Source organism: Oncorhynchus kisutch, linkage group LG8, assembly GCF_002021735.2.
Source record: "Oncorhynchus kisutch isolate 150728-3 linkage group LG8, Okis_V2, whole genome shotgun sequence".
Taxonomy (NCBI): Eukaryota; Metazoa; Chordata; class Actinopteri; order Salmoniformes; family Salmonidae; genus Oncorhynchus; species Oncorhynchus kisutch.
The window spans coordinates 25,205,531-25,232,813 of NC_034181.2; the positions used below are offsets into that span (position 1 = coordinate 25,205,531).

General features: G+C 42.5%; 2 protein-coding genes across 5 annotated transcripts in view; both read right to left on the reverse strand.

Moving 5' to 3' along the window:
* Positions 1–5,251, reverse strand: part of LOC109896019 (ras GTPase-activating-like protein IQGAP1) — an 84,797-nt gene extending 79,546 nt beyond the window's left edge. Inside the window, exon 1 of one of the 2 annotated variants that reach the window (XM_020490207.2) lies at positions 4,779–5,251. In XM_020490207.2, coding sequence (XP_020345796.1) covers positions 4,779–4,824 — 46 coding nt within the window. In that variant the 5' untranslated portion in view covers positions 4,825–5,251. The remainder of the gene's footprint in view (positions 1–4,778) is intronic. The other variant, XM_020490206.2, reaches the window with a different exon arrangement.
* Positions 5,252–11,620: 6,369 nt separating this feature from the next.
* The window catches only part of LOC109894916 (synaptic vesicle glycoprotein 2C), a 77,801-nt gene continuing 62,138 nt past the window's right edge, over positions 11,621–27,283 (reverse strand). Inside the window, exons 4-12 of one of the 3 annotated variants that reach the window (XM_031829916.1) lie at positions 21,376–21,509; positions 20,454–20,543; positions 19,686–19,796; positions 19,489–19,577; positions 18,839–19,003; positions 18,407–18,540; positions 17,996–18,202; positions 17,686–17,845; positions 11,621–17,537 (exon numbers count right to left, since the gene is read on the reverse strand). In XM_031829916.1, coding sequence (XP_031685776.1) covers positions 17,354–17,537; positions 17,686–17,845; positions 17,996–18,202; positions 18,407–18,540; positions 18,839–19,003; positions 19,489–19,577; positions 19,686–19,796; positions 20,454–20,543; positions 21,376–21,509 — 1,274 coding nt within the window. In that variant the 3' untranslated portion in view covers positions 11,621–17,353. Of the gene's footprint in view, positions 17,538–17,685; positions 17,846–17,995; positions 18,203–18,406; positions 18,541–18,838; positions 19,004–19,488; positions 19,578–19,685; positions 19,797–20,453; positions 20,544–20,727; positions 21,099–21,375; positions 21,510–27,283 lie in introns of those variants that run through there. The other 2 variants (XM_031829915.1, XM_031829917.1) reach the window with 2 other exon arrangements.

The window sequence follows — 27,283 nt, forward strand, 5'->3', positions numbered from 1 at the left end:
TATACTTGATGACTCATTCCTTTGTTAAGGTAATGTTTTTCTATCCTGTGGGAGCAACAAGTTACACAAGGGGCTCTTAAATGCATGTGGTTATCAAATCCTTGAGTTGGGGGAAAGGGATATGGCATTAGTCCCCAAATACTATGCTGAGGGCCCATGTGCACAGTAGTAGAAATATGTCAGAAGGGGTTCCAGATGTAGCATAGAGAGAGAGTACAACTTTGCTCTGGGATGTATAAGTCCAGTCAGAGGGCCACAGCCTTGCGATGAATCCCAATCCAGACCCTCACCCCTACCAACTCGTGCCGAGGGCCCTCCATTGTCAAGTGTTGCTGATGAAACTCAGAGGGTGACTTTGAGGGGAATAACGAGAGAATCATTAAACCCATCAACTTCGGGGTTAAATGATGCAATTCATGTTCCACATTTAAATAAAACGAGAAATTCAATTGAACAAATTCCCCATGTCATTTTACAAGACTTAAACCTCGGTAACAGTTAAACATTTAATTTGGGAGGTATTTTGTTTGTTTTATGTGTCAAGCCTCAAAATCAGACAAACAAACGCACGTCTCATTCTTTTGTATGAAATTGAATAAAGTCGAAACATATCGCGGTGCATTGTCGGGAGGGGCTATCGGAGGTTATTAGCTACTACATCTTCAATCATTATCTCTCCCTTAGCTTTGGAACACTCATTCACATGGAGGAGGCAGGCGTGAACAAAGGACCAAGGGGAAGGGACCGGTTTGGGATTCCGCACTGCTAGTGTTAGTTACTCTCTGCCCTTAATTGATCAATTACAGTTATTGATTGGCTAAAGAGTCCATACACCTGCTTACCAAGGTCTTAAATCAGTCTCTGATTAAAAGACCACAACTTAAACCAGCTTACAGCGTGACCTTCCAAGCCTAGAGTTGTGCATCACTAATCAGATTGTTTTAGGCTAGTCTACATAATCAATACATTGACTTATGTCGGTTAGCCTAAGCCAATACATTGTATAAGTAACCTACATAAGAGATAAACTTGTGAACAGTTGATGTTGAGATTTGTCCTACATGAAAATTGGTCAAACTTGTGAACTGATCAATTTAACATTAGGCCTATAATCTCATATATATATTTAAATGAGTCGATATATAAAAACATGTCAAACTTCTAGGTAGGGGGAAGCCTTGAGGCAAATCGACGAATCAGAAATGCAGAGACGGTGCTTTTTATAGATGGGTTAGCTGACAACATCATGAAAACGATGCACACGCTTCAATGGGGCAGAAGTTCTGGTGTTGTTGTGATTGGGGTGGCAAGTAGCCTAGTGGTTAGAGCGTTGGGCCAGTAACTGAAAGGTTGCTGGATCGAATCCCTGAACTGACCAGGTAAAAAATCTGTCATTCTGCCCCTGAACAAGGCAGCTGGTTTAAGTTGTGATCCCCGGTAGGCCGTCATTGTAAATAAGAATTTGTTCTTAACTGACTTGAGTCGTTAAATAAAGGTTCAGTAAAAAAAAAATGTATAAGATAGATAGCAATAAACTGCCTCATGTCATCTAGTTCTTAATACCAGGTCTTGATTTGACTGTCAATGCTAATACAGCAAAAAAATCACTAGGTAGCTAACTAACAACTGAGACTATGTATTTGCGACAACAAGTGCAAATGTATTTCATGTTTTCAATAAACATTGGAGACTAAATATAGTTTACAAGTTGTCAACCATCTAAGCCAACCCAGTCTGTTTTTCCCCATAGTTGCCCACGCATCAGTTTTGTTGCTAAACAACCAACCCATCTACTGGGCTCAAAACCCCAATTGCGTCTGATTAAACTTAGCAAAACCTGTTTTTGTGGACGGTTTCCCCCAAGAGCTCACTTGGGTGCTGAATCCAAAAGAAGACTCCTAGATAAAGATCACTAATACAGATAATTAGTGCCGGAATTATGGTAATGCCTATGTCAGCTATGTCAGCTTCTACGGACCACCTCTGCCCTTACAATAATAAACTCCTCATTTTGTGAGACAGACAGACAGACAATACCTTCAACCTTTCCTGTTTGGACCTATGCAGTTAGTCAGTTCATTTTAAACCGGTAAACAACAATGTCAGGTCAACAAACTGGTTGAGACATTTCCACTATGGTTGATAATGCAGCCAAGTTATCATTTTACTGGTTGAAATTGTAGAGAAAAAAAAAAGACTATTGACCTGATTACCTAATTGAATATCTCTCACCATTGCACTTTGCCATTTGTTCTCAGATCTGACTCAGCATAGGCTAATTCCTGTCAACAACACACAGGCCTAAAGTGATACAGGTGAGCATGTTATTGGCGTTTCAAACCTTTTTTCCAAAATATTTATTGACTTTGCTAAATTCCTGTAATACCCATGCAGAAGTCATGCGTGGATTTCTTAACAGTAATAGCAAAAAGTTAATATTCAACCACTGGGAAAATGCCTTCTGTCTGTAGAGACCCTTAACTGTTGACTCTTTTGTGCACTAGGATGAGTCTTTTTACTGTAAAGATATCTACAGTACCAGTCAAAAGTTTGGACAATTACTCATTCAAGGGTTTTTCTTTATTTTTACTATTTTCTACATTGTAGAATAACAGTGAAGACATCAACACCATGAAATGGCACATATCTAGTAACCAAAAAAAGTGTTAAACAAATTTTTGATTCTTCAATGTAGCCACCCGTTGCCTTGATGACAGCTTTGCACACTCTTGGCATTCTCTCAACCAGCTTCACCTGGAATGCTTTTCCAACAGTCTCGAAGGAGTTCCTACATATGCTGAGCACTTGTTGACCAATTTCAAATCAAATCAAATTTTATTTGTCACATACACATGGTTAGCAGATGTTAATGCGAGTGTAGCGAAATGCTTGTGCTTCTAGTAACCAACTAGTAATCTAGCTAACAATTCCAAAACTATTACCTTATAGACACAAGTGTAAGGGGATAAAGAATATGTACATAAAGATATATGAATGAGTGATGGTACAGAGCAGCATATGCAAGATACAGTAGATGGTATTGAGTACAGTATATACATATGAGATGAGTATGTAAACAAAGTGTAAACAAAGTGGCATAGTTAAAGTGGCTAGTGATACATGTATTACATAAAGATGCAGTAGATGATATAGAGTACAGTATATACATATGAGATGAATAATGTAGGGTATGTAAACATTATATTAGGTAGCATTGTTTAAAGTGGGTAGTGATATATTTTACATCATTTCCCATCAATTCCCATTATTAAAGTGGCTGGAGTTGAGTCAGTGTGTTGGCAGCAGCCACTCAATGTTAGTGGTGGCTGTTTAACAGTCTGATGGCCTTGAGATAGAAGCTGTTTTTCAGTCTCTCGGTCCCAGCTTTGATGCACCTCTACTGACCTCGCCTTCTGGACGATAGCGGGGTGAACAGGCAGTGGCTCGGGTGGTTGTTGTCCTTGATGATCTTTATGGCCTTCCTGTGACATCGGGTGGTGTAGGTGTCCTGGAGGGCAGGTAGTTTGCCCCCGGTGATGCGTTGTGCAGACCTCACTACCCTCTGGAGAGCCTTACGGTTGTGGGCGGAGCAGTTGCCGTACCAGGCGGTGATACAGCCTGACAGGATGCTCTCGATTGTGCATCTGTAGAAGTTTGTGAGTGCTTTTGGTGACAAGCCAAATTTCTTCAGCCTCCTGAGGTTTAAGAGGTGCCTTCTTCAGGTGCTTTAAGAGGTGCCTTCAAATTTGGGTTCATTTCCACTGTTCTAATGTCCATTGCTTGTGTTTCTTGGCCCAAGCAAGTCTTCTTCTTATTGGTGTCCTTTAGTAGGGATTTCTTTGCAGCAATTCGACCATGAAGGCCTGATTCATGCGGTCTCCTCTGAACAGTTGATGTTGAGATTTGTCTGTTACTTGAACTCTATGTAATTTCTGAGGCTGGCAACGCTAATGAACGTATCCTCTGCAGCAGAGGTAACTCTGGGTCATCCTTTCCTGTGGCGGTCCTCATGAGAGCCAGTTTCATCATAGTGCTTGATGTTTTTTGCGAGTGCACCTGAAGAAACTTTAAAAGTTCTTGAAATTTTCCAGATTGACTGACCTTCATGATTTAAATTAATCATGGACTGTTGTTTATCTTTGCTTATTTGAGCTATTCTTGCCATAATATGGACTTGGTATTTTACCAAATAGGGCTACCTTCTGGATTGAGAAAACAGAGTTGTTGAAGATGGATCATGTCTGTCTGAGGTGATGTGGGGCACACACGGGCCACTTCAAATAGTAATTTGTTCCCTCGCTTTATGGGTGCAAATGGTTAGTAGAACTGTATCTGATAAAGGGTCAGGGTCACTGACAATAGACTGAGTGAGTACAGACTAGTCAGGGATGGACAGCTCCAGTCCTCTGGGGCCAGAGTAGTGTCATACTTTTCCCCATCCCTAGCAAACAATGTGCCTACAATTCCATGTTTGACAACATTACATCAGAGTTTGATAGCTTTTTCAAAGTTTACACTTGTTTATGCAGAATATAATTCAAGGTGAAAACCGAACTGTTCTGCGGTGCACATGTACAGTCGTCCTATGCGGTGTCTTGCCTAGTTAAAGGTTAAATAGATAAAATGGTAGCTCCAATAAACACCTGTGGCTCATCATCGAACATGCAGCTATAAGGCCACATACGCGCCCTGCCAAAACCACGTGAAACATGAAAGCTACAATAAAAACTGTCGATTGAATTTATTTACAAATGGTGGGTTAGGACACTTTTACTTACTTCCATAACGTGGCTTGTGTGAATTAGCTTTTTCTTCATAGTACATCCTGCCTCTGTTCCCCCGGTTATGAACTTGATGAATGTTGCCCAACCAATGCTAGCTATCAGCAAACCATAAACCGCGCTTTTGGTTTTAAAATGAGTCAAAACAATATTCTTAGATGTGACACTATCGAGAGAATATTAACTTCTAGTTTTCTAAACTTCCTTTTCGTCGATATGCCTCCTGTCACTTTCTCAGCAGAACTCCCATCGCGTTGTTCAACAATATTCTTAGATGTGACACTATCGAGAGAATATTAACTTCTAGTTTTTTAAACTTCCTTTTCGTCGATATGCCTCCTGTCACTTTCTCAGCAGAACTCCCATCGCGTTGTTCACCTTTGCTGGGTCATGTCAGAAAGTGCTTGAGGTTTCCTCTGTCTCAGTGCAAGTGTTCACAGTCAGTGCGCTCTGAACTGGGGTAAATTCTTTACTCGGATTCCGTTGCAAAACGTTTGGTCGGTTGCGCAACGTTTTGCAACGGAAACCGTTTACTCCAAACGGAAAACGTTTCCCAACGAAAACGCGTTTATCTTGGACAAATTATGTTATCTCCCTTTTCTTTTGTCCCGTTTGCTTCCATATGGTTCCTAGAGTACACTGTTTCCGTTGTGCAACCGACCAAACATTTTGCAACGGAATCCGAGAAAATAATTAAAGTATTGATGGACTCTTTGTTTCTCTTTGAGCTATTCTTGCCATAGCACAGAGCTTCAACAGACCAAACGTTGTGCAACATAATCTGACTAATGAATACCCCAGTGGTGTACTCATTAGCCAAACAGTTGCAAAAGGGAACGTTTTGCAACTAACACAAGATTTACAATTGGACAAATTCAGGAAAATCCCTCCCGAATTTTGTTCCGTTTGCTTCCGTTTGAGAAACGTTTTGCAACAGAATTGGCGTAATGAATACGCCCCTGATCTGACGCTCTAATTATCTAGCTGTCCTCAGCACCACCTGGCGACCAATTTATCATGACAGCTGTCCATCTCTTGCTGTCAGAATGAGGGTAACAATATACCCTCAAAACAGCAAATGAAATGGATGTCAGTGGAATCATTACAATAAAAGGGTATAAAAAGTGTATCAGATTGGTTTATAGAAAAATGTATGGTGAAGATAGTTAGGCTTGCAGACATCAGAAGGTTTCACTTCACACGTCAAGGTTGGGTTCAGTTGAAAGCCGGATTACCGGATTACCGAACAGGCACACTTGACACGTTTGGGGTTTGGATAGCATATTATGATAGCAATATTTTTAGAATTGCAGGAAATTAGCTTTAAAAATGCTAAATGTTCTCTCAGCCTCAGGGCAAAATGTGTAGAATAGCAGGAAATTCGCTTAAAACGGCAACATTTTCTCTCAGCCTCATCGCAAAATCGAAATAAAAGCATGAGAGGAGCTATGAAACAGCAACAACAACAAAAACCTGCCCCATGGCAAAAAGTGTAGAATTGCAGGGAGTTAGCTGCATTTCAACACCTCCGGGGGGGTGGGGGGCTATAGGAGGTCGATGCTCCAGGGCCCCAAATGCTGTAGTTAGGGCCTGGGTCAGCAGGTTGAGGGGGTTCTGAGTGATGCACTACTTTTGACCAGGGCCCATATAGGGCTATGGTCAAAGTAGTGCACTATAAAGAGGGAAGAGGGGGAATTTTGGACACACTCATAGTGACCACTAAACACATTTCTTTGGATTACTCAGCAATGCTTTTTACTCCCTGATAGTTTAGCTAATGGGTTTTGAACAGGCATGAGAAATGCATATACAGTGAATTCGGAAAGTATTCAGAAATTATACCCTCAACTTTTTTCACATTTTGTTACATTACAGCCTTATTTTAAAATGTATTAAATAGTTTTTTCCCCTCATCAATCTACACACAATACCCCATAATGACTAAGCAAAAACAGGTTTTTACATTTTTGGGCAAATGTATAAAAACAAATGTTTATCATATTTACATAAGTATTCAGACCCTTTACTCAGTACATTCTTGAAGCACCTTTGGCAGCGGTTACAGCCTCAAGTCTTCTTGAGTATGACGCTACAAGCTTGGCACACCTGTATTTAGGGAGTTTCTCCCATTATTCGCAGCAGATCCTCTCAAGCTCTGTCAGGTTGGATGGGGAGCATCGCTGCACAGCTATTTTCAGGTCTCTCCAGAGATGTTCGACCAGGTTCAAGTTCGGGCTCTGACTGGGCACTCAAGGTCATTCAGAAACTTCTCCCGAAACAACTCCTGCGTTTCTTCGCTATGTGCTTAGAGTCATTGTCCTGTTGGAGTGTGAACCTTCACCCCAGTCTGAGGTCCTGTTAGAAGGTGAATCTTCACCCCAGTCTGAGGTCCTGAGCGTTCTGGAGCAGGTTTTCATCAAGGAGCTCTCTGTACTTTGCTCCATTCAGCTTTGCCTCGATCCTGACTAGTCCCCCAGTCCCTGCCGTTAAAAACATCCCCTCAGCATGATGCTGCCACCACCATGCTTCACTGTAGGGATGTTGCCAGGCTTCCTCCAGATGTGACGCTTGGCATTCAGGCCAAAGACTTCAATCTTGGTTTCATCAGACAAAATAATCTTGTTTTTCATGGTCTGAAATTCTTTAGGTGCCTTTTGGCAAACTCCAATCGGGCTGGTATGCGCCATTTACTGAGGAGTGGCTTCCGTCTGATTGGTGGAGTGCTGCAGAGATGGTTGTCCTTCTGGAAGGTTCTCCCATCTCCTCAGAGGAACTCTAGACCTCTGTCAGAGTGACCATCAGGTTCTTGGTCACCTCCCTGACCAAGGTCCTTCTCCCCCACTTGCTCAGTTAGACCAGGCAGTCAGCTCTAGGAACAGTGGTTCCAAACTTCTTCCATCTAAGATTGATGGAGGCCACTGTGTTCTTGGGGACCTTCAATACTTCAGAATTTTTTTAGCACCCTTCCCCAGATCTGTACCTCGACACAATCTAACTCAAAAAAGTTCTGGGACACTGTAAAGTCCATGGAAAATAAGAGCACCTCCTCCCAGCTGCCCACTGCTCTACGGCTGGCCATGCTTTCCACATGGCTACCCCTACCCCGGTCAACTGCCCAGGACCCTCCACAGCAACCCGCCCCCACCATTTCTCCTTTACCCAAATCCAGATAGCCAATGTTCTGAAAGAGCGGCAAAATCTGGACCCCTACAAATCAGCCGGGCTAGACAATCTGGACCCTCTCTTTCTAAAATTATCTGCCGAAATTGTTGCAACCCCACTTTACTAGCCTGTTCAACCTCTCTTTCGTATCGTCTGAGATTCCCAAAGATTGGAAAGCTGCCGCGGTCATCCCTCTCTTCAAAGAAGGTGACACTCTAGACCCAAACTGTTACAGACCTATATCTATCCTACCCTGTCTTTCTAAGGTCTTCGAAAGCCTAGTTAACAAACAGATTACTGACCATTTCGAATCCCACCATACCCTCTCCGCTCTGCAATCTGGTTTCAGAGCTGGTCATGGGTGCACCTCAGCCACGCTCAAGATTCTAAACGACATCATAACCGCCATCGATAAGAGACATTAGTTTGCAGCCGTATTCATCGACCTGGCCAAGGCTTTCGACTCTGTCAATCATAACATTCTTATTGGCAGACTCGACAGCCTTGGTTTCTCAAATGATTGCCTCGCCTGGTTTACCAACTACTTCTCTGATAGAGTTCGGTGTGTCAAATCGGAGGGCCTGTTGTCTGGACCTCTGACAGTCTCTATTGGTGTGCCACAGGGTTCAATTCTCGGGCCGACTCTCTTTTCTGTATACATCAATGATGTTGCTCTTGCTGCTGGTGATTCTCTGATCCTCCTCTACGCAGACGACACCATTCTGTATACTTCTGGCCCCTCCTTGGACACTGTGTTAACTAACCTCCAGACGAGCTTCAATGCCATACAACTCTCCTTCCGTGGCCTCCAACTGCTCTTAAACGCAAGTTAAACTAAATGCATGCTTTTCAATCGATCGCTGCCCGCACCTGCTCGCCCGTCCAGCATCACTACTCTGGACGGCTCTGACTTAGAATACGTGGACAACTACAAATACCTGGGTGTCTGGTTAGACTGTAAACTCTCCTTCCAGACTCACATTAAGCATCTCCAATCCAAAATTAAATCTACAATCGGCTTCCTATATCGCAACAAAGCATCCTTCACTCATGCTGCCAAACATACCCTCGTAAAACTGACCATCCTACCGATCCTCGACTTCGGTGATGTCATCTATAAAATAGCCTCCAACACTCTACTCAACAAACTGGATGCAGTCTATCACAGTGCCATCCGTTTTGTCACCAAAGCCCCATACACTACCCACCATTGCGACCTGTACGCTCTCGTTGGTTGGCCTTCGCTTCATACTCGTCGCCAAACCCACTGGCTACAGGTTATCTACAAGTCTCTGCTAGGTAAAGCCCCGCCTTATCTCAGCTCACTGGTCACCATAGCAGCACCCACTCGTAGCACGCGCTCCAGCAGGTATATCTCACTGGTCACCCCCAAAGCCAATTCCTCCTTTGGTTGTCTTTCCTTACAGTTCTCTGCTGCCCATGACTGGAACAAATTGCAAAACTCTCTGAAGCTGGAGACTCACATCTCCCTCACTAGCTTTAATCACCAGCTGTCAGAGCATTTTACAGATCACTGCACCTGTACTTAGCCTATCTGTAAACAGCCTATCTATCTACCTACCTCATCCCCATACTGGTATTTATTTATTTATTTTGCTCCTCTGCACCCCAGTATCTCTACCTGCACATCCATCTTCTGCCGATCTACCATTCCAGTGTTTAATTGCTATATTGTAATTACTTCACCACCATGGCCTATTTATTTCCTTAACTTACCTCATTTGCACTCACAGTATATAGACTTTTTGTTTTCTTTTGTTCTACTGTATTATTGACTCTATGTTTTGTTTATTCCATGTGTAACTCTGTGTTGTTGTATGTGTCGAATTGCTATGCTTTATCTTGGCCAGGTCGCAGTTGCAAATGAGAACTTGTTCTCAACTAGCCTACCTGGTTAAATAAAGGTGAAATAAATAAATACAAAATTTTAAAATCCTGTCTTGGAGCTCTACGGACAATTCCTTCAACCTCATGGCTTGGTTTTTGCTTTGACATGCACTGGCAACTGTGGGACCTGATATAGACAGCTGTGAGCCTTTCCAAATCATGTCCAATCAATTAAATTGACCACAGGTGGACCCCAATCGTGTTGTAGAAAAATCTCAAGGATGATCAATGGAAACAGGATGCACCTGAGCTCTAGTTCGAGTCTCATAGCAAAGGGTCTGAATACTTATGTAAATAAGGTATTTCTGTTTAAATTTTTTATACATTTGCAAAATATAAGCTGCAACGTAACAAAATCTGGGAAAAGAGAAGGGTTCTGAACATTTCCCGAATGCACTGTAGGCTGACAGGCTACACCAGTACCTTTTCACACCATCAATCCGACCTGAACCATATTGTTCCGACTTGGATTTTCTTTTCATATTCTCCTTTCCAGCATTGTTACAGCAACTACGGTGGATGTAACCAGACCAGTGTAGTACAGCTCGGTATGGCTTGGCTCACTTTGGCGGTAGTGCGAAAAGGGTATATGTGCCTGCCTGTAGCAATGTATTTATTATTTTAAGTCAACCAGCAGGGACCAGGAGTAATCTGTGATATGCTGTGAAACTTCTCTTGTCTCTGCTGTGCTAATGTTGCCATTGCAGGGCAATAAGCAGGCATTCCATTGTAGACATTTTCAAATACTGTGTGTGAGAAGGCATTAACTCCAAATTCCAAGTTAAATTTACATGTACATTTTATCTGTTTGTTTTGTTGGAAGGTTTGTTTTTCTAATTAAAATGGAAAAGCCAGGGGTAAATGTAATTACTATACATGCTTAATGCCTACTAGCTATGAAAACAAGCCAGTGAATATGGAAATGTCTTTATTGTTGCTGTTGTTTGTGTTGTTGTTTGAAACTAATACCATAAGCCCTTACTTTGGTTCCACTGTATCTTTTCCTACTTTATAGACTGGAATTATAGTAGACTATACTGTTAAGTTCTAATTCTCAGAGTAAAAAACTCTACGGACACTATGAAAGCTTAACCAAGTTAATTCTCCCAGAGGGTCAATACAGCTGCATCAGACAAAACATGTTTCCACCAACACAAGTATATATACTCCAATTAAGATGCACTCCTCCTTCTCTCCAACCCTGACATATTTCATGGTTCGACAGGAAGACGAAGTGATGGGGTAATAAAACCTTCCTTGTCCCTTAAGGTGACCTGACCTGACCTCAACCCCCTTGATGTCTAATCCAACGATCTCTCCCCTTATCAATGCCTGCCACATGTGATCGCTTCCCTGCTCAACTCACGTCTGTCATGGTGCCTGGTACCAGACTGTGTCTCTTCTCCTCCCAGAGGATCCCTCCCATAGGATCCCTGATGGCTAACAATAACATATCCTGACATAATGTAAACATTATACATTACCCTCTCTTCCTCAGTGACATGAATAAGTATATTTCATATTCTCAGAACCCAACAATACTAATTGAAAATTGACCTTTTTTATTCCCAACAACAATTGATATCTGATTTGCAAACATTGAAGGCACAGTAACTCATACGATTAAATTTTTTGAGTTGTGATTGTGAGAACTAAACTGCACTCTGACGTAATATTGTCTCCAAAATTACCTGCAGTAGACCTATTTATGTAAGCTGCAATGTACTCAATGTTGTGTAGCTTTATATCCAGAGGAACACATGATTTAATTTGCTAGAGAACATCATTCTTTATTTCATTTACTTGACGCTCATAAACAGCACTGCCTGCTATTCCTGCCAATCCCCTTTAATTAAAACAATATTCACAGGGCATCGTTTGGCAAATATTTCTCTACACAGCTTCATGTTTATAGACCTGCCCACGATTGGCATTCCTTTCACAATAATATACACATCTATATTAATCTGAGCACACACCTTGTTCACTTCAACAAAATGGCTAAACAAAAACTAACTATAGTGACACATGAACTTTTTTCCAAAAAAAAACTTATTCTGGTAGAAGAAGAAAAATACGTTTTCACACACGCATGCAAGTTTATATACACAGTAGTCGAGGAGACACAGATGTACAACATGGAGTTATCGCTTGAACAAAGCTGGAGACGCATCACTCAATCAAAAAGCATACAGAGTCCCCAAATTACAGCATTGATTATGTACAATATTTACACACACATACAGTGAGGGGAAAAAGTATTTGATCCCCTGCTGATTTTGTACATTTCCCACTGACAAAGACATGATCCGTCTATAATTTTAATGGTAGGTTTATTTGAACAGTGAGAGACAGAATAACAACAAAAAAATCCAGAAAAACGCATGTCAAAAATGTTATAAATTGATTTGCATTTTAATGAGGGAAATAAGTATTTGACCCCTCTGCAAAACATAACTTAGTACTTGGTGGCAAAACCCTTGTTGGTAATCACAGAGGTCAGACGTTTCTTGTAGTTGGCCACCAGATTTTGTCCCACTCCTCTTTGCAGATTTCTCCAAGTCATTAAGGTTTCGTGGCTGACGTTTGGCAACTCGAACCTTCAGCTCCCTCCACAGATTTTCTATGGGATTAAGGTCTGGAGACTGGTTAGGCCACCCCCCCCCTACCCCCTACCCCCAGAAAACAAAATAAATAGATACTTATTTATATTTTGTAAGATATCATAGTCAATGCTGTCACAATTAGGTTAAGAGGTTTAAACACATCCAGTACCCATCATATAGCTGCAATCCTTGTTCATAAACAACTGGTACCTTATTGAATGCATATCACTGCTGAGGTGGTAACAGTAGTCAGTAGCTATGGTTTGACATCAGCCTAATGAGAATGGCTTTGCCATGTCACTGTTACTACTATAAATACTCAAGTTTTGTTGATTATGTCATCACTTAAAAATCATGAAGTCGTCAAAAAGTCAGTTGCTAATTTGTGATGCATACCAAGACACAAACAATCAGAAAACAGACTTTACTGTATCCAAGACGATGTAAAGCAAACACAAGCGCACACCCCTACATGTACCCATTATTAGAAGCCTGCCCTGCTCTTTAGATATGAGGAGGGGGCAAGCAGACAGCAGTTTTGATACAGTGGACTACTAAAACTACGATATACTCACAGAAACAACACACACACAAACAGGCGTGCTACACCGGCAGTAAGCCACAGAAAACACTACAGAGCCATGTAGAGATGTAGACCTGTGAATTAGATGTGAAAACACTACAGAGCCATGTAGAGATGTAGACTTGTGAATTAGATGTGAAAACACTACAGAGCCATGTAGAGATGTAGACCTGTGAATTAGATGTGAAAACACTACAGAGCCATGTAGAGATGTAGACCTGTGAATTAGATGTGAAAACACTACAGAGCCATGTAGAGATGTAGACCTGTGAATTAGATGTGAAAACACTACAGAGCTATGTAGAGATGTAGACCTGTGAATTAGATGTGAAAACACTACAGAGCCATGTAGAGATGTAGACCTGTGAATTAGATGTGAAAACACTACAGAGCCATGTAGAGATGTAGACCTGTGAATTAGATGTGAAAACACTACAGAGCCATGTAGAGATGTAGACCTGTGAATTAGATGTGAAAACACTACAGGGCCATGTAGAGATGTAGACCTGTGAATTAGATGTGAAAACACTACAGGGCCATGTAGAGATGTAGACCTGTGAATTTGATGTGAAAACACTACAGGGCCATGTAGAGATGTAGACCTGTGAATTAGATGTGAAAACACTACAGGGCCATGTAGAGATGTAGACCTGTGAATTAGATGTGAAAACACTACAGGGCCATGTAGAGATGTAGACCTGTGAATTAGATGTGAAAACACTACAGGGCCATGTAGAGATGTAGACCTGTGAATTAGATGTGAAAACACTACAGAGCCATGTAGAGATGTAGACCTGTGAATTAGATGTGAAAACACTACAGAGCCATGTAGAGATGTAGACCTGTGAATTAGATGTGAAAACACTACAGGGCCATGTAGAGATGTAGACCTGTGAATTAGATGTGAAAACACTACAGAGCCATGTAGAGATGTAGACCTGTGAATTAGATGTGAAAACACTACAGAGCCATGTAGAGATGTAGACCTGTGAATTAGATGTGAAAACACTACAGAGCCATGTAGAGATGTAGACCTGTGAATTAGATGTGAAAACACTACAGAGCCATGTAGAGATGTAGACCTGTGAATTAGATGTGAAAACACTACAGAGCCATGTAGAGATGTAGACCTGTGAATTAGATGTGAAACCACTATATAGCTACAGTATGTAGACCTGGAGATTATACTGTTTACAGTAATAACAACATATTTCTACAGGATTGCTTGTAAACATCAGATGCATTTGCCAAATTTGGTTGACATTTTAGACAGGGGAACATTAGCACTAATGAAATTACATTATAAAGTGTAAGATTTGTTAATTAACTTTGTATTGAATCATGTTCATTGTGTACACACAGTGTGTATATATGGCTAAAAGATTTTGTTACTTATTCTAAAATGGTGTGTGATGAAGGGACATCACACACCACACACACAGTTCACTTCCTGTTTACCTCCTGTACCCTTCTGTTCTCTATGCGGAGAACGCTCCACTGAAGGAGAGGCACAAAAAAGGCCCTTCAGTATCTTGAATAGGAAGCAGCATGACATGTCTATATAAATTCAATGTCACAAGCAACGTTAAACAGAAACGCCAAATCAAAAGGCTGAACATAAACAAAGCCCTTTCTGCGAGCCTGCGTACAATACAACATATAGGAGGAGAGAACAATATTACTGAACATAAACAAAGCCCTTTCTGCGAGCCTGCATACAATACAACATATAGGAGGAGAGAACAATATTACTGAACATAAACAAAGCCCTTTCTGCGAGCCTGCGTACAATACAACATATAGGAGGAGAGAACAATATTACTGAACATAAACAAAGCCCTTTCTGCGAGCCTGCATACAATACAACATATAGGAGGAGAGAACAATATTACTGAACATAAACAAAGCCCTTTCTGCGAGCCTGCATACAATACAACATATAGGAGGAGAGAACAATATTACTGAACATAAACAAAGCCCTTTCTGCGAGCCTGCATACAATACAACATATAGGAGGAGAGAACAATATTACTGAACATAAACAAAGCCCTTTCTGCGAGCCTGCATACAATACAACATATAGGAGGAGAGAACAATATTACTGAACATAAACAAAGCCCTTTCTGCGAGCCTGCATACAATACAACATATAGGAGGAGAGAACAATATTACTGAACATAAACAAAGCCCTTTCTGCGAGCCTGCATACAATACAACATATAGGAGGAGAGAACAATATTACTGAACATAAACAAAGCCCTTTCTGCGAGCCTGCATACAATACAACATATAGGAGGAGAGAACAATATTACTGAACATAAACAAAGCCCTTTCTGCGAGCCTGCATACAATACAACATATAGGAGGAGAGAACAATATTACTGAACATAAACAAAGCCCTTTCTGCGAGCCTGCATACAATACAACATATAGGAGGAGAGAACAATATTACTGAACATAAACAAAGCCCTTTCTGCGAGCCTGCATACAATACAACATATAGGAGGAGAGAACAATATTACTTAACATAAACAAAGCCCTTTCTGCGAGCCTGCATACAATACAACATATAGGAGGAGAGAACAATATTACTGAACATAAACAAAGCCCTTTCTGCGAGCCTGCATACAATACAACATATAGGAGGAGAGAACAATATTACTGAACATAAACAAAGCCCTTTCTGCGAGCCTGCATACAATACAACATATAGGAGGAGAGAACAATATTACTGAACATAAACAAAGCCCTTTCTGCGAGCCTGCATACAATACAACATATAGGAGGAGAGAACAATATTACTGAACATAAACAAAGCCCTTTCTGCGAGCCTGCATACAATACAACATATAGGAGGAGAGAACAATATTTTATACAGAGAAAAAAGGTATTCTTACATTTTCCCCAACAAAAAGTTTAGAACAGCTGCAGATACATACCTGCAAATAATGTAAATATCTTAAGACATATTGCTAGATTTAGTATGTACACTTCAAATAATAACAATTAAAGTGATTAAATATTAAAGTGATTAAATTTATTCTTGGGTAGAGAACTGGTGCAAAGGGCTTGGAGATCTGAGTGTCTATATGTGAATGTGGTAGTCTGGGGTAGAACACTGATAAAAACCTTGTTATGCATCTGTCAGTGTAAACTAATAAACTAACATGTTATTATAGTTTCTGATGTTATCTGTGAGAAGCTTTGCTTCAAACCAGCTCCTGCGGGTTAAATCCTGTCCATCACCATGACTCTTCATGGTATGTGCGCATATCCAGCAGACATAACAAGTGCAGGGTACATACAGTAGAAACGTCATGTGAAAAGACAGGAGAACACATCAAGCCTGACAAAGATCCATCTATACTCTTCACGGTAGCCCAGAAATACCCTTGTTCTCGCTCTGGTTTTGCCTCCCTGCCAGTCTGGCTGTCTCTCTGTCCAGGCCACCTGTGTTGCAGCTGTGTGATCTCTCCAGTCTTTCTGATCATCTATTCCCCCTTCTCTCCCACAGCAGGCTGGCTGTGCTCATTACAGCTTGTTTTTCCCTCTCTCCTCCATCTGTTTTGGCCTAATAAAAACACATTGATATTTACAGCCCTCACTAACTCTGTCGCTGCAATGGCTCCAGACAAACTGTACTCATACAGTTCAACGCAACAGGCACTACTGATATCTACACAACTCTCATAGCACTAACCCAGTACTGATTCCACCAGCCAACTCATATCCGACAGCCATTGACAGTGATATTTCCTCACACATACACCACTGATCTAGACTTCACATCAACCAACTATAGAACAGACTACAGGACCCACAGAGTTTCCTTCACAGCTAATACTATGATGGTGTGGATGGACATAATCCACAGGCAATAAGTCATATAGTTAGCCAATGAGCCACAGGCTTAACTAAAACATCCACTAACTGTTATGATTATGTCATGATAAAATAAGATTAAAATATTGATTTAATCTTAGAGGGGTGTTGTGACATTCCCAAACAATACATTCACTAAGAAATAGGAGTTCTCTCTCGACCCCAGGGATGTATCCAGAAGGTCTGGTACTTGGGTCCTGTACATAAATACATTGATAAAGTAAAAGTATACTGTTTTAAAGAGATGGGATGGGGGGGGGGTTATGCAATTGAACTCCCTGTGAGACCAGAAGGGGCAATAAAGAAATCAAATGTCAAAATCCATAAGGAAACATTTGAACTAAACCCTTTGCACCATTCTGCGCCTTGCTTCCCATGCCGTCCTCAGGTTTGGCCCAGGTCTTCCCCAGGTGAGGTGGTCCTTCCTGGGGCTACATGAGGACGTTGGCCCGAGTATCAGGCAGCCGGAGCCCCACCAGACCTCCACACACCAGCACAGATGAGGCCAGGAGGATGGGGATGGCCTTGGTGATGCCAACCAGCGAACCAAAGATCACGTTCCCCAACACGGCAGCTAACTTACACAGAGCATTACAGAACCCAAAACCTGTCCCCCTGAGAGAGAAAGAAAGAGAGAGAGACAGAAACAAATTACAAATGCAATTTAATGATTTAAAGGGTTTTGTAAGTATATTTGTGTGTTTGTGCATGCGTGTTGTGTGCACATAGAAATGGAGTATTCCTATTATGCTTCTAACCATACCTCCTGTCTGTAGGGAAGGACTCTGTGGTGACCACGTCCAGTGAGTTCCAGGCTGATATGCTCAGGCCGTTGTAAAGGCACAGCATGAAGATCATCATCGACTCACTGGTGCCGAACCACAGGAAGAAACAACTGATCCCTGACAGAACCATGGAGCCACCTGTCTCATACACAAACAGACACAGGCACACACACACACAAGCGCACACAAACACACAACCACATAATTTTTTTATTTTAACACCCTACCGTAATGCTCATAACAAAGGTAGCCCTAAGAACAGACTATGCAGACTGTCCATGTATGTACCTAACATCGAAAGGCGTCCAATCTTATCCATGAGCAGTGCAGAAACAATGTTGCCGGGTAGAACAGCTAGAGTTCCCAGGAAGTTGATAAAGTAGACCCAGTAGGCGCTGTAGTCGTCGTCAAACGTCATCTGACAGCCCGTCTTGTTGTGGTGGAACGAGCTGTTGATCACCTCTGTGCCGTCTATCAGTTTTGATTCATCGATGTCTGCCATCAAAAATAGGGAAAGAAGCCTGGCTGACACAGTACAATAGCTGAGAAAGCACAATACCCATTCACCCATTCTCTGTGTATGTACTGTGTCTATGAAACCATATACTGTGTCTGTGTTGACTATGCAAAATGGAATATAACTGTTTTGATTCTGAAGTGATGGCTTAGAAGAAAAGTGTTTCTGTCCGTCTGTCTTACCAGTGTTGTAGAAGAACGCCTCGATGAAGGTACAGTTCCGGAAGTAGGATCCCACCGACGTCACGTCGTCAAAGTAGCAGTTACGGAAGGTGGAGTCAATGAAGGTGACGGACTTCAACTTCATATTAAGAAATCTGGACCGATCAACAGAGGAAAGTGTATGTGTGGACATGGTTAGTTACTAATGCCTACATTTACAGAGAACTCCTTGGTGGCTGTATTCAGCTTAATAAAGTTGATCCATCTTATCTAGTTGACAGGGACAGTGCAGATAAATCAACATGCCATGAGAATATAAAAGTGGCATAATAATGATTCACATTTTTCATCCATACTCCATTTTAGTCTATGAAGTCCCCTTTTTATTGAGGATGAAGTTATAACTACTTGACCATGATTCATTAGTGTGGAAGTTCTCTCCTTCCTTCCTACCTGTCGCTGATGAAGACCCCGTTGGTGTGGATCTGGTTCTCCAGGGTGAAGTTGAAGGTGAAGTCCTCGATGCGTTCGTTGCTGTGGATCTTCACCTTGGAGGCGTAGTCGTCTGCCTGAAGATGCTTGATGACGTCAGGGAACCACACAGACAGGCCGTAGTACCTGCATCCACACACACAGATACAGTGGCGTCGCAAACACACAGGTTAGATTATGTACGTACGACAAGGCATTGGGTGTAGGGAGTCAAATGAGTGGATATGAGTTAACAAATGGGCAGAAAGACAGGTCTTTACAGTATATTAAACCAGAGACTGTCTAAATGTATTGGGACTATAGGGGAAGAATACAACATTTGTGTTGTGTTTTTTCTTTTCCTCAGGCTGCTTGCATTCCCATCCTGTCACACTGAGAGGAGAGCCCAATGGAAGTGTATTGATTCAGTAGTTCTCCTGAGAGCAGGGAGCTGCTGCATTAGACAGCTGACAGAAATGCAAAGTAGCTGCAAGCTCACGCCTCTGCTATTTCCTGACGAAGGACATTAGCATATTCTGACTTCTATGTACATCTCTAAATGGAGAAACAAAACGTTCCATCAGGAGAGAGGGTGGGAGCGGCAGTCTATTACATTACAACACAAAGCTTACCCAAATGACAGTGTAAACCACACAATAGCCAGCTTGATAGTGTTTTCTTTCAGAGGGTAGTCAAAACACTTCATAAAGTTAACCAAGATCTGCGTGGAGAAACAAGAGAGACACATCAATAATGATTTGTGAGAGTGCAGTGCAGGATATCATGACCATCTAGCGAGCCAACAGGTGGAGAGGCAGAGAAAACCCACCCCACGTAGCTCTGTCTTTGACCTGAAGAGGGCCTTGGAGACTGCGTTCCCCGACTCTGACTTCATCTCCACCAGCTCATCCAGATGCTTGGGGATCTTGATTCTGTTCACCTGGGATGGGAATGATGGGAAATTGAGTTTTCAACAACATAATTGAATCAAAAGTTATGTTAATGCTGTTTCTTTCATGTAGGCTACTGCTGGTGGAGAAATGTAACTGGAAGGTTGTCTGTGTATCATCCCTTCATTGGATATCCCTCTACTGGTGGTACAAGGAAACACAGACCCTGGAGCCACCTCTGAGAGGAATTGGAATTGACCTGGTTCGCTTACAGTATGTATCCACAACTATTTTGCCTTGTAATTTGATTTTCCCATGGAAACATGTAGGCTATGCACATTCCTTAAAGAGATGATACCCAGGTTTTGCAATGCCAGGTTGATTGAGCCCTTATGCTATTGCATTAGCAGCAAAAACCTCCATCTGAATAATATAGGCTACAGCTTTATCGTGGTTTGCTAGAGCTTTATTTTACTTTAAAGAGGTTTGTATCAGAGGATTGAAAGGCTTTATTTTGCTTTACAAAGACAGGAAATCTGACTCCAAATTCAAAGCTCTAAATGCGGATCGATTGGGATGCTCTTTCCATCGTGTGTTTGAATGACACAAACCGCCTTTCAAAACCTTCTCATATCACAGATATGAACCTCAGCACAGATTTTAACAGGTCACAGTGGCGGCGGTTATACAGGCTGGGAACAACTCACGGTGAAGACTTTCTCCGGCTGCCCACGCGCTCGCATGTTGGTGTCATGGATCTGTTTGAGGATCATCCAAGCCTCGTCATGCTTCCCCACCTGACAGGAGGGAGAAACCAGAGGGAATGAACGGGATTAATGGAGAAAGAAATGGGAGCGCTCCTCCGTGACAGTCATGCTCACACAGGAGGAGATGGGCTGAGATGACAGGAGTCACGACAATGATGACTCATTTTACTTCAAAGGGTAATTCTCCTACAGTAACAGGCCAACTGTCACAGACCTTTTGCTTTCTTATTTGCCATCGCAGACACTCCATGGGAAATGGCGTGGAATGTGTAGCCAAGGCCTCTGCTGCTGAAACATTAGGCTGACTCACTGTTTGCCTCATAGGCCTTTCTGTTAAAGAACAAATGATCTCAAACTTTCACAAACACTCTTAAACATGATAGTAACCTAGGATAATGCACTCTGTTCAATGGTTTTCTGAGGAAATAGATGCTATAGGGCTTTAGGCTAAGGGCCCTGGGCTAATGATAACCAACTATCAGACTTAAATAATGGATTAACTTGGCTATATGCCTATCTGGGAATGGATTGGTCTACAGTTGCCTATTAGTTGCCTAAACTGTTCAGATTGAAACTCTTGAACTGAAAAGCTGAGACCATTCATGCCCACCAGAGGAGGCTGGTGGGAGGAGCTAAAGGATAATGGGCTCATTGTAATGGCTGGAATGGCATTAATGGAACAGAGTCAAACATGTGGATTCCATATGTTTGATACCTTTCCATGGACTCCATTCCAGCCATTACGACGAGCACGTCCTCCTATAGCTCCTCCCTCCAACCTCCTATGATTCCCCCACTGATGTAGCCTGTGAGGAGCAAACATTCTCCCTAAAACCCAATTTCCCATAATGCTTTACCTTACCTCCAGGTAAAACCTGGGGCTCTCAGGCATAAAGGTGAGAGCCACCACAGCACAGACGCAGGGCAGGGCGCAGACCACCACAAATACCCTCCAACTATGGAACTGGTAGGCCGAACCCATACTGAAACTCCAGCCTGTAACCAATCACACACAAGAGAACCCATCAGCAACCAATCACACACAAGAGAACACATCAGCATATTTTACATTAGGGTCACATTCTCAAGAGATGGAGCCTCGATTTTTTTATTCATACAGTATTTAGCTTGTCGTTGGTCTCATAGTAACTCAACATTGTCAGAAGAGTTTGTTTTTTTAAGTTACTTTTGAGCAACTGGTTGTGGCTTCCCTTGGTGATTGGATGTCTGTTCTAGTTGCACAATTCCTATGGTGTTTATTCTGGAAGACCACACACCCAACATGGAAAGGAAAGAAAAGGACATTTTAAACCAGCTGGCAATTATCCTTGCCGGGCCACTCATCCACATCGCTCCGGCCAAACGGCACGCCCACTAACGTTTCTTCACCACAATGACTCTGGATTTGTTTCTACTCCGACGACTTCTCGAATGCAAACCAATCAAACCGTTCTGATTGGTCCCAGAAACCGATGGATTGAATGAGAGCTGGCCTAAATGAATCATGAATCACGCAATTTTGACGTAAGCACAAACAACTTCTAGGATGGTGCTGTAGGTTCAGATGGATCGATCGATAGAGCTGAATTAAATTCAGTATGAGTCAGGCAACAATTATCTTGCAATTCAGAATAGCAAGATCACCAGCAATGCTATTGAACTGCATATGTGTCCCTTGGGAACACTGGTTGAATGATATCAGATCTATTCTAATCAGGTGGAGGGCTCTAGATCTTTCACTCAAATAATGTTTTGAATGGTGTTATGGGAGTTTTGTAATGCGAACCTGATTTAACGCTGTTAATAAAAAATCTCATTTAATGAAAGCTGGCCCCACCACTGCAGTGGGACGTGTGAGAGGATAGATGAATGAATCTGTGGAGGCCTGGGAGAGCTTTAGAGAGACAGGTTCATTGAATGTGCTGGAAAATAATTGATTGTTAATGTTAAAAAGGCGCAATTATTAATGAATTAAGTTAGAAAGGTGCAATATGCAGACATCGCTCCGACATTTTCTGGTGGCTAAAACTCGAATAGTTCGCCTAATTTCAGTTTATGTGACAAAACAAGTGTAGACAATCATTGTACCATCTAAACCACTGTGAAATATATTTTCAATAGCCCAAAATATTGTATTTTCAGCTGTTTGAAGCTGGTGTACAAAAACGAAAGTAAAACTAAACTTAAGAGCAGGAAGCATAGCAATAGCGCACATAGAACAGATCTACCGCTTCTTTCATACTTGCGTTAGATCATTCTCATTTATAACTCACTGTTCTATGTGAATTTGATCAGGCCGCCCAAAGAGTTACATATTACAGCTTTAAAATCATGTTGCACCTGATCTCATCCGACAGGCAGACTGTGTCCCATTAATCATCATAGCAGCAACACACAATCAATTTCCATTTCCCCCTTTCTAAATGACACTTATCTCAGCACATTGTAAAGTCATTTTCTGGAGCATTCAATTGGAGAGGAACGTGCTGGACTAGTGATGTCTTTGAGTTGAAAACGGCTGCTAAAACCTTCAATTATATATTTCCTCAATCATTGTAATTAGTACACAGCCATGTAAACAATCTTAGTCTCAACACTGAACTAGCCATGTACAGCACTACAATTGATGGAGTTCTCCCTCAGGCACAGTATAACCATTCAAACCTTTAAATGTATGTTCTTTTACCTTCTGTGAAATAGATTATAAATATCTTAATTGTTGCCCATGCCAATGGGTGTTGGTGAAAATTCGAGGGAACATCTAAAAAGTCAAACATCTTTCACAGTAAAAGGGTGAATAGGAAACAAGGCTATTTTTTGCTGTCCTCATCTCCTTTGTACTGAAAATGACTGTTCTTCTGTGTGTGGGAGTGTAGCTACATTAGTGTAAAAGGGTAAATGCAGTGTGTGTGTGTGCTTATGTTACCTATTTGTATTTGGGGAAAAAGGGAGAGAGGGGGAGGTTGTCGTGTTAGTCGTGACCTCCCACGTCTCTCCCTCTGGATTGTGTCTTTTTGCACACGCTTTAGGGAATAATACCATTATCCATCAACAGGAGAGGGAGGTGAGGGGGTGGGGGATGTTAATGTTAATGTGAGGAAATTACTGCTGGGAAATCATCTAAACAGCAGATTGAAACTGGATTTGATACCATTGTTTCTCAACCACTGTGGAGGTCAAGCCAGCTATGTTCAAAGCAGAAAGAAAGGTTGTCATAGATGTTGAAAATGCATTCCTTTTAAAGAGCAATGGCTCTAATTCTAGAGTGTTATGAGAATTCTGATATATTTTCAACCATCCAGCACAGTACAGTGGTGGCACATGTAAACTCTACATCCTTTAGTGCACTGTGTTAATGTATAAGACTGGGGTGTTACTGTGGTTTTGTGCTAAGTAATGATGACGTAGTCCTGTAGTTGTGTGTGGAACGATGCCAAGGATTCCCAATAACGTATTACCATGAAGACCATCTTAATTCCTTACATTCAGGGTATTGTGTGTGTGTTAATGCGGGTGTTGGTGTAAATGCATGTGTTTTTGCATGGATGGATGCATGTGTGCGTGTGTGTGTGCGTGTACACATGCCAATGGTGGTGGTAATGTGTGTGTGTGTACGCACATGTATGTGTGTGTGTAAGATTTGGTGTGCTGCAGTGAGTGCCTTTTTTATGGGGGTGTAGCTGTGCTGTGAGACCCAGAGGGTTAGTGTTTTGCCCATGCCATTGGAAATCTCATTACCGGGATTATGTACATAATTGACTAAGTTTATGGATGACTGAGTCGGGTAGCGCTCTGCATCTCTGAGGCCTGAAAGAGAAGGAGAAAGAGAGAAGAAAAGAGACCTGAGAGTGAAGGAGAGAGAAGGGAGAGACCTCAGAGAGAGAGACAGTTGGAGAGAGACCTGAGAGAGAAGGAGCGAGAGAGAGGAGAGAGAGACCTGAGGGAGAGAGAGAGAGATTAGTAGAGAAAGAGATCTGGAAGAGAAACCTGAAAGGAGAGAGAGACATAGAAGAGAGAGAGACCTTAGAGAGAGGAGAAGAGAGTGTAGGAGAGGTAGCTGTGGGGTGACCTTGTAGGAGAGAGCTGAGAGAGAGAAGGAGAGAGGCTCATAATGTTGTGGCCTACAATAGTCCTTTATCTGACTTTGTTTTCTCTTTGGTCACAACTTAGTGACTCAGGTAAGCTGCAGAATAGTGAAACTGCTGCAGCACAACCATTTTTTTTAAATAACCATTTTAGAGACAAACACTTTTCAGTTCTCAGAAACAGCCCTTCAACATTATGCTACTTGTCAATGGAAGCCAGACCATTCCATGTAAGGCTTGTTCATAGAAAAAAGAACAGCACGAAAAGAAATAAATTGACCGCAATCATGTGACAGCACTTGAAGGCACTAGGAACAAGGGAAAGTGTAACAGCTGGAAACAACAGCAGTGTGTAGCCCCCACACTCTCCAACTTAGGGCACTAGTGAAAATTTGTGCACTACAGTGAATGGGGTGTCATTTGGGACACACAATATAACTTCCCACCAGAGCACTAGGTGTAAGAAAAGGTAGCAGTATCCTGTAGTATGATGAGATCTCTGCAGGCTGATTCAGGCTTCTGTAGTATCCAGCTGTGCGTTTGTCATGGGGTTTTAGGACACATTAGGAGCTGCCGAGTTTTGAAGGCATATCAAAAGTTACCTAAAGAGATTTAATGGAGTATTAAATACCAATGAGGTGGTAGATGTGTGGTAATCCATCATTATGTTTTTCTGTATTAGACAATAGACTACTCCTCAGGATCACTGTTGGCGTGCACTGCGGCAGTTTAGGAAAACATAAAAACCATCGAAAAGTGCTGGAGTATGCAAGGCACACTCAGAGAGAAAGAGAGGGGGGAGAGAGAGGCATTGGAAAGAGAGGATAGAGAGAGAGAGGACAGAGAGGGAAAGCATTGAGGGGGAGGATAGAGAGGGAGAGCATTGAGAGAGAGGAGAGAGAGAGATAGGATAGACAAAGAGCATAGAGAGAGAGAGGACAGAGTGTGTCAGGAAGAATGAGAGCAGAGTGGGTCTACTGACATGCCTTCACAGGGACATCTGCAGATCTGATAGCAGAGCTTTCACAGTGAGACTCGCTAAATTTCCCAGATTGTATGTGTAGCCATCCTCTATAGCCACTGCAAAATAGAGAGAAGCAGTGGCTTTTGAAACCGATCCTCCCTGTGTGTGTGTGTGTTCATCTGGATGTGACCAGCGCCCTCAACTTAAATGTGTCAGGTATCATTGCCTGCAACGTCTACAGTGCAGTCAGTGTTTGTACAAGCAGGCGTTTCAGTGGCTCAGTGTAGCCGGCTCATATCCTCCATGCTGCCACTTCAGAAGCCCCTCACTGACGTCACCCACACCCCTGACATAAATCATGGCTAGCTGTAGCTTTGTCCCGTTAGAGCAAGAAGGAAAAGCTAATTATGTTTGATCAAGAATAACATCCCCAGACAGAGAGAAGGAGAGGGGGGAGATGGGGGAGAGTTAAAGGTGGGTGGGAGAGATATTGAGAGAAAGAGGAAAGAGAGACAGACAAAAAAAGAAAGAAGCAGTGAAAGGGAAAGAAAGGTTGAGCAGAGAGAGACAGGTGTGTTGAGAGAGAGAGAGAGAGAGAGAGAGAGAGGGGGAGGGAGACAGGCGTAGAGAGAGAGAGAGGCGTAGAGAGAGAGAGACAGGCATAGAGAGAGAGCGAGACAGGTGTAGAGAGAGAGAGGTGTAGAGAGAGAGAGACAGAGAGATAGAGACAGGTGTAGAGAGAGAGAGACATAGAGAGATAGAGACATAGAGAGATAGAGACAGGTGTAGAGAGAGAGAGACATAGAGAGATAGAGACAGGTGTAGAGAGAGACAGAGAGAGAGAGAGAGACAGGTGTAGAGAGAGACAGAGAGAGAGAGAGAGACAGGTGTAGAGAGAGAGACAGAGAGAGAGAGACAGGTGTAGAGAAAGAGAGAGAGTCATAGAGAGAGGCATCGAGAGAGAGAGAGGGAGAGAGACAGGTGTAGAGAGAGAGAGAGTCAGAGAGAGAGGCAGGCGTAGAGAGAGAGAGAGAGGCGTAGAGAGAGAGAGGCGTAGAGAGAGAGAGAGAGAGAGGCGTAGAGAGAGAGCGAGAGAGTGAGAGAGAGAGAGAGAGAGAGAGAGACAGGCATAGAAAGATAGAGAGAGAGACAGGCGTAGAGAGAGAGAGGCGTAGAGAGAGAGAGACAGGTGTAGAGAGAGAGACAGGTGTAGAGAGAGAGAGACAGGTGTAGAGAGAGAGAGACAGAGAGATAGAGACAGGTGTAGAGAGAGAGACATAGAGAGAGAGAGAGGTGTAGAGAGAGAGACAGGTGTAGAGAGAGAGAGGCGTAGAGAGAGAGAGGCGTAGAGAGAGAGAGGCGTAGAGAGAGAGAGGCGTAGAGAGAGAGAGGCGTAGAGAGAGAGAGGCGTAGAGAGAGAGAGAGAGAGAGGCGTAGAGAGAGAGAGACGTAGAGAGAGAGAGAGAGGCGTAGAGAGAGAGAGGGAGAGAGGCATAGAGAGAGAGAGGGAGAGAGAGGCGTAGAGAGAGAGAGAGAGAGAGAGAGAGAGAGAGAGAGAGAGGCGTAGAGAGAGAGAGAGAGGGAGAGAGGCATAGAGAGAGACAGGCGTAGAGAGAGAGAGAGAGGAGTAGAGAGAGAGAGGCGTAGAGAGAGAGAGAGAGAGAGGCGTAGAGAGAGAGAGACGTAGAGAGAGAGAGAGAGGCGTAGAGAGAGAGAGGGAG